General features: G+C 39.5%; 2 protein-coding genes across 2 annotated transcripts; both read left to right on the forward strand.

The window, feature by feature from the left end:
- Positions 1 to 640: 640 nt before the first annotated feature.
- Positions 641 to 1439, forward strand: apoc1 (apolipoprotein C-I). The gene is made up of 4 exons (XM_086078683.1): positions 641 to 740; positions 880 to 940; positions 1014 to 1149; positions 1229 to 1439. Exons 1-4 carry the CDS (start codon positions 657 to 659, stop codon positions 1260 to 1262), a joined length of 315 nt encoding a protein of 104 aa, XP_085934809.1. The 5' UTR covers positions 641 to 656; the 3' UTR covers positions 1263 to 1439.
- A 3530-nt stretch (positions 1440 to 4969) lies between these two features.
- apoc4 (apolipoprotein C-IV) lies at positions 4970 to 6815 on the forward strand. Its single transcript, XM_086078609.1, has 4 exons — positions 4970 to 5085; positions 5227 to 5266; positions 5345 to 5432; positions 6520 to 6815. Exons 2-4 carry the CDS (start codon positions 5227 to 5229, stop codon positions 6725 to 6727), a joined length of 336 nt encoding a protein of 111 aa, XP_085934735.1. The 5' UTR covers positions 4970 to 5085; the 3' UTR covers positions 6728 to 6815.
- Positions 6816 to 7717: the final 902 nt, after the last annotated feature.

The following is a 7717-nucleotide window of genomic DNA, read 5'->3' on the forward strand; positions in this document are numbered from 1 at the left end:
ATTTACAACATTGAATTTTCACATGCAATCACACCCGAAAAGAAAAGGGGGCTGACGGGATGAAGCCGAAGCCGAAGCCATCAATTCCCGTCCCCAGAATACATTAGGACGCAGATAATCAAGATGGTAATTCGTCAAATATCTAGTTGAGTATTTATCAAGTTATTGATTTATACAAAAAGAGGCAAGTTTTGACTCAAAGTTGGGTCAAAGTGGCCCAAGTAGAGGATCAGTCCACTTTTGACCCAAAATGAGGTTCTTTTTGACCCAACTGTTTTTAGTGTACAGCATAGAGTCTCATAATTTAGTCATTTCGCCCTGTCAGCAAAATATTACAAACAGCCATGTGATGCAATTTGTAAACTACCAACAATAATAACAATAATTATATAAAAGAACATTTAACACTTTTTAACAGTGACAATCAAAACTGATTGTTATCTTTGTAAAAGTTTTTTTTTTTTTTTTTTTTTACACGGTTTCCCATTGAATTGTTCAGCAGGAGGTACTTGATGAAGTGATCATTGTTTTTGCATCTTGTGTCCTGATATGGTGACACGGTCAATAAAAAAAAGAAAAGAGGGGGGGCACCACGTGTGTTTGTTTGAGTCCAGCGTGCGTCACATTTGTGCAAGCCAGCAGGCATATAAAGAGAGATGCACCCACACACACCCACACACATCCACACACACACACACAACACAACACAGCAGTTCCCTCCACAACAAGACCAACAACAGGTAGGTTGACTTGAAGTGTTGATTTGATTTCATCACAACATGAGGGAGTCATTTCCCCCCCATTTGAAGAAATGATCTGTTTTATTTTGTAAAACTGTACATTTTTTTTAAATGCATACTTTTGTCTCCTCCCACTCAGATGATGATGAAACTTTACCTCGCCGTCGCCGTGCTCCTGCTGGCGCTCATCGCCTATGCGGGTGAGGCTTGAAATGTGAAAAAACAATTTTTTAAACGCCTGACTGCATTTATTTATTAACGCATGCAACACAGATGCTCAGGACGAGACTGTCAAGGAGAAGTTTAACAAGTACGGCGAGCAGGTGGCCCAAGTGTTTCGAAATATGGCGGAGAGCACCAAGGAAACGTTCGACGACATTGGCAACAGCCAATTTGCCAACAGCGTCAAGTACGTTCGCAATTAACATCACACACAAAAACACACGCGGCTTCAAAATGATGAACGCTGTGATTTTCTGCTCCAACAGGAACTGGTTTAAGGAAAACTTTGGCTCGCAGTAGGACCGTCAAGTGTGCAGTCCTCGCCTGACGTTCGACATCTTCACGCTGACTAAAATGCGCTTTAAGTGTATGCTCATGACATGGCCAAAGACTTTGTTCAAATATGTCCAAAGTGAACTAATTTGTCAAATATGTGTTGAATGTGTGAATAAATGAACAATCGGGGGAAAACAACAACGTGGTGTCAATCGTGATTCCACAGATGACTTATAATGTGCGCATGCGTTTGAAATCAAGACGTCACCTCCACGTTGCTCATGAAAACATGTCATTAGTCTTCTAAATTGGTGTTTGTCTGGCAAAAAATAAAATAAAACAGATATTAAATGCATGCAAGTAAAGGAACTCTGTACATATAAAACACTGAGCAGAAACGTAGAAAAATGAAGCACATGAATACACTACAAGTCCCAGAATGCTTTGCAGTCACAAATCATTTGTTTAGTACAAAAGATTTGATGATGAAAAACAGTGGCTCGGAATGTACATAATGATGACCTTCCAAAAATGGTCCTAAGTTCTTTATTTTATTTTAATTTTATTACTATTATTATTTTTTTTAAAAACATAATCCAAACCAAATATGGTGATAATGTTAATGAATAATCTAATTTCAGGGATTTATTAAACTGAAGATGTATGCGATGTTTATCATAAGATGACCTGAGGAGATGATTGGTCAATAAATTACTTAATTACGCTATCATTTTAGGAAGGAGATACGTTTTTTTTTTTTTTAAATATATACATTTTTAAGTTTGCCTAATGTTAGCTTTCTTATCTCGGCTAGCACTCCAAATCCGAAAGGGGCTATTTTATTTCGAGCAAACTCTTGAATAAAGAACTTCAAAAAGGATGAAACATTGCATCTTCTTCTTCTTCTTAAATAAATAATCATGAAACAAAATGATTATTCCCTTTAACATGTTTCAGCTCAGAAATGTAGTTTGCATCACGCGGGTTAAAGCTAGCCGATGATTAAGTGGGACCGCATCGATTGCTGATTTGTGTCAAGGGCAAAGGTGAGGTGCCAACATGGCGGCTTCCCTCGCAAGCAGTTTCACAAGAGCTGGACTAAAGTTTACGCCGGTTAATGATCCACCGGGGATGCGTTGCTTCACCGAAGGCTGATGCCTGGAAGACGGCCTGGCCATGGAGGTCATCGGCCACATCCGCCGATATTTGGGCATTTCCATTTATAACAACTCATTAAAGACTTTGAGAGGAACAGTATGTCATTTGTATTGGTGTTATTTTGACTCTGTTGTTGCCATGGTGACCGCTGATTACCTTAGCATTCAATTGCCAGGCTTGCACACTTCAAATTGTAGTGGCGACTTTAAGTTACATTTGTTTATTTATTTCATGGCAATTATCCCTTTGGTAGCTCACATTCTTTGCTTTGCTTATTTGTAAAAAATTTTGGTGGGCAATACTTTGTAGAAATGTTCCATTTTTTGTAAGGAGCTTTGTTATGCACATGTATGACATGATATGTACGTGCCAGGGTTATAATAGTTTTTTTTAAATTATTATTACAGTTAATTACATTTGGACTTTTGTGTTTTAATTCTTTTACAACACATTTGTTAATTTCTATTTTTCGGTAATTTTCCGTTAGTATTTATTTATTTATTAATGTATTTAATTTTATATATGGACTATTCGTTGAGTGTTAAAAAAAATAAAAGGTTACTGAGTATTGTGTAATAAAGTTAATTACAATTCTGAAACAATTGTTTGACTTTTCTTGTTCTGTACAGAAACACAGCAATACAGTATCAAAATACATACGTTTAAAATTAAGTCCAAAATCTCATGTATGATATTAATTGGCAAACATAAAAACGGCAAAGGTCAAGACACGCACCCGACTCCAAATGATTCGTGAACCCGCTTGGCCATCAGTGGCTGCATGTGATCAAGCTACATTGGTTGGTCTATCTGCGCTGCTTGGAATCTGGTACGCTCAGTAGTCGACTTGTAGCTGTTGTGACGGTACGTCGTGTGATTTCTGTATTATTGTATAAATTTACGATGTCGAGGGGAAAAAAAGTGTTCTATAAATACAGAGTTGAGTTGAAAGATGGGAGTCTGCGTCCTAACTGCATGATTTCTAGTGTATAACACAATCAAGTAAAAGAAAAGGAAGACTTCCCGAAACTGCAAGGAGATACAAGAACAAAACGCTTTCTGAATTTAAGGTGAAGAGAGTCCGATTCCATGAAAAGGTTACTCCCCCAGCAGGGTTATTATTGTTTTGCAATTTTCATTATAGTTTATTTTATTTAGAATTTGTATTTTAAATGTAGTTAGTTTTCAGGGTGCTTCTGTTAGTTTTTGTCAGGTTTAGTTACTTCAAAAATGCTTACTTTTAGTTAGTTTTACTACTATTATTTTTTTTATGTTGTGTATTACTTGTGTGCAATATTTAATAAAAACCATGGTAAAATGAAAAAAACAACACACTTCTTACCGAGCGTTGCGTTTCAGCTGAATTAAATAAAAAAGAAGGCAAGGCCAAAAGTCAAACGCAAAATTGTCACCTCGGCGCGATATCATTTAAAGGTACTTTTCTATTGGCTGCTGTTAGATGATGTCACTTCTGTGCGACATACTTTCAAACGTCCTTATTCCAGTTAATATTGAAATAAATATACTTAAATCACATTTAAAATCAACCCCAAAAGTATTAAATTAATTACCAAGATGAAAACTAAGGACATTTTCACAAAAATTATAAATAGTCTTAGTTTGTTTTGTAAATGTCAATTTAGTTAGTAGTTTCAGTTAGTTTTCATTTTGGTTTTTATTTTGTTTCGTTAATGAAAATGTTATTGGAATTTTAGTTTGAGTTATTTCGTTAGTTTTAGTTACCTAAAATAACCCAGTTTATTTTGTTCACCAGCAAACCCTATACCGGCCTTGAATGTTATTTTTCAATAAAGAAGGGCGCATATGAAACTGGGTGGTTCAGTACCTCCAACGAGGTTAAGAAGCACGGGCTTAAATGCTTGGGAAAATCCATTTCAGACATCTGACTGTCTTTGCAGACTTTGATTGGAAAGGCTGAAAAAAACGGCACAAATGATCGGTTGTGTACCCCAATTCGGTTTTAAACTGAAGAAGACAACCTCCTCGGCAGTGGCAATGATTTCCCTTTCGCCCCTTCAAATGAAGAAGATGACCCAAATACAACTTTGCTTAAGACACTTTTTTTTCTCTCTCTCGGAACAAAAAGTCTTCACCCCGGCGAGCGTTTGGACAGCTGTGAGATGAGGCCTGTTGTTGCTTCAGAGATCAGATTGATTTTTGTTTTTTCTTGCCATGGACTCTGCCCGCAGAAACGGCGGCGGCGGACACGTTTGTCACATGGCCGCTCTTCTCTAAAAGCCCTAATCGGCCCCGCGAGATCAGATCACAGACTTTGACTGGTCGGCAAACACATCAGCGTCTGCCAGACGGGCTTGTGAGACTTGATCCAAAGGCCGCTCGATCGCTCGCTGGTCTAAGACTGCAGATGTGGGTTGACCACTGGACAGAAAGAAGCTTCGAGGTTCATTTGTATTGCATGCAATATTCATTTGGGCCGATGTGCGCCCAGCCAGAGTCCTCTAGTTGTCATATAACAGTTTGTAAGGCAAACATGAAAAAAGGCAATTATTTAACTGCCACATGGAAGTCAAACAAAAAAGTCAGGCCACAGGGACCAATGTACGACCTCTCGCCTTATATAAATAAAATGACTCAATAACACTCGTTTCATTCAACTCGCTTGGGCCGAAGAAGCTGAAAAAAAAAACCCACGACAAACAAAAACAAGGTACACTGTTACTCATTTTCACTACTTGTTTTTTTGGTGGACATTCAATTCTGTTTGTATGATTCATAAGATACAATTCCGAACATTTCATAGACTCGCTAATAAGAACATATGAATAAAACCTATTTTGTCTGACTGCAGATGAGATTTCTCGTCATTGCTTTGATATTACTCCTTCAAGGTAAGTTTCTCCTGCTTATTTTTGTCTACTCGGTATTTGTTTTCTGTTAACTGATGAAGTTTTCTCTCCTACTTGAAGCATGTGGGCCACTTTGGGCGCAGACGCCAGAGCCGGATCTACCCGTCTCACCGGCGGGAACCCTGGAAAGAGTGCTTGATATCGCTCGGTATCGCCAAAACACGCACACTTCCATACACTTCAACACCTACACACACACACATGCACATGAATATACTTATGCACAAACATATGCAAACAAGCACAGAAATGAGTCCACAAACGCACACAAAACTAACACCGGCACAAAAAAGAACACACACAGAAATGAACACATGCAAACACACAAATGAAGAAACACGTATGAAGACACACAAAGTTTGTCACAAATGAACAAACATGCGCACACAAAAACAAATGCTGACACACAAATGAACAAAAAAACACACAAAAAAAAAAAAACTAATGCAGGCACAGATTGGAACATGCAAACAAACACACGTCCTAGCATCACAAACTAGAGATAGACCGATATGTTTTTTTTTTTTTTTTTTACCGATTATTAGTAGTTAAGAACGCCAATAACCGATATTGGGAGCCGATCGATATTCATAGGCATCAAAACAGAAAAAAAAATACAAACTCCAGCTCTTATTTTTAAGCATATGTTTCAACTTTTAGGGTTTAAAGCTAACAAAAAGTTCAGGGATCTCCCAGGGGCAGTAGCACGTCTTCAAAAGTTAAATAAAAACTGAAATAAATAGCTCCCCATTGTAAAGTTTTCTAAAATTTCAAAATATCTGAGGTATTAAAATTTTACCTATCTTCGTTTTAACTTTAAACAAAGACAGATGTTGCAGAGAGTTCCCAGGGTCAGCAGCATCTATGAAATTTAATAATTAGTTTCCTGAAGTTTTTTTCCTTCCTCTTCTAAACACTCTTTTATATGGATCCATTATCGGCCGTATGATTCTTTAAAATGACCGATGCCGATATTGATCCAAATGCTTAATATCGGCGCTGATAAGCGGTCTATCCCTATCGCAAACACACATGAATGAACAAACAGACACAAATGAACAAATACAGACGCAAACAAACATGCCGACACGTACACAAACAAACACACACACTTGAAAAACATGCACATACGAACACCCAAATACACACACTCGCATCCACGCAGTCCAAGCAACATGACATCTCTGTTAACGATTGGCGTGTAGATTCCTTGTCTTGTGCACATCCCCACACAGTGCGGCCCGACAGACCGCGGGGGTGGCAAGGGACGTTGTGACCGGCATCGCAAGAGAGTATTACGACGAAAACATCCAGCCGGTGGTGGACGACTATAGCCAATGGGCAGCCGGCGTCAGGGACTCGGCGAGGGAGAAGATCAGCCACTACTTGCCGTTCTTTGCCGCCAAATCAACTGACCAAGTGGCGACAACGGGAGCCATTTAAGAGCGTACTTGCCGACTGCCTTTTTTGTTCTTGCAACAAAGTGCGTTGTACATGCAGGCATCATTAAAGCAACGATATGTGCAACCCGTGTCTGTGTCAAAAACAGTCTGTGATTATGGTACATTCAACGCGTGTGACATATGGAAACAAATTGGGGAGGTAAGTCAGTCTCGGCCAAAAGCACTAAATAGGCCGCTTACACCTGCACTGCCTGGTTCATGATGACTTTTTGATACAGTTTCCACACTGTCGGAAGAAAAGCAAGAACTACGGTGGCCTTAAAGATCAAGAAGTCAAAAGAAATGCAAGTGCTTTGTCGCAATTGTTCTTTACGTGTCCAGTAAATTTTCCCGAAGGAGTCACAAGGGCACCGTATTACTACGCAACAGTGAAGTCATGAAAAAATTCAGGTGGGTAGAGTGGTGTACCCGCTCCACTGAGAATTGGAGATCGTGGTTTATAAAGCCAACAGTACCCCATCATCTGCTAGAAGAAGTGGTGCAATACTGAGGCCACCAACACAAACGCCCTCAACAACTTGGTTGTGTCCACAAATTCTGCCCAGAAAAATTATGAACAAAATCGTGACAAATGACAGCCTTGGCAGAGTTGATGCGAACCAATCTCTTAACATCGCTGGTACAGGGCTCGAACAGCCTCAGAACTCCTCGAGGGACAGGGTCAAACTTCCAAGTCCACAAAACACACGTAGACTGTTTTGGGCGAACTCCCATGCACCCTTGAATACCTTGCCAACTCCAACTCTCACTGGAGCGGTTCGCAGCAGAGTGTGAAGCGGTTGGGATGAAAACCAGCACCTCGAAAAAGGGTGGCAATGAAACCCTCAACACCTTGGTTGCATCTACAAATTCTGCCTAGAAAGATTATGAACAGAATCGTGACAAATGGCAGCCTTGGCAGAGTCTATGCGAACCAAACTCTGACATCGGTGGTACAAGGCCCCAAACAGCCCCAGAACTCCCTGAGGGA

The sequence above is a fragment of the Leptonotus elevatus genome, chromosome 6 (genome assembly GCF_054856555.1).
Source record: "Leptonotus elevatus isolate MCC_2025b chromosome 6, RoL_Lele_1.0, whole genome shotgun sequence".
NCBI lineage: Eukaryota > Metazoa > Chordata > Actinopteri > Syngnathiformes > Syngnathidae > Leptonotus > Leptonotus elevatus.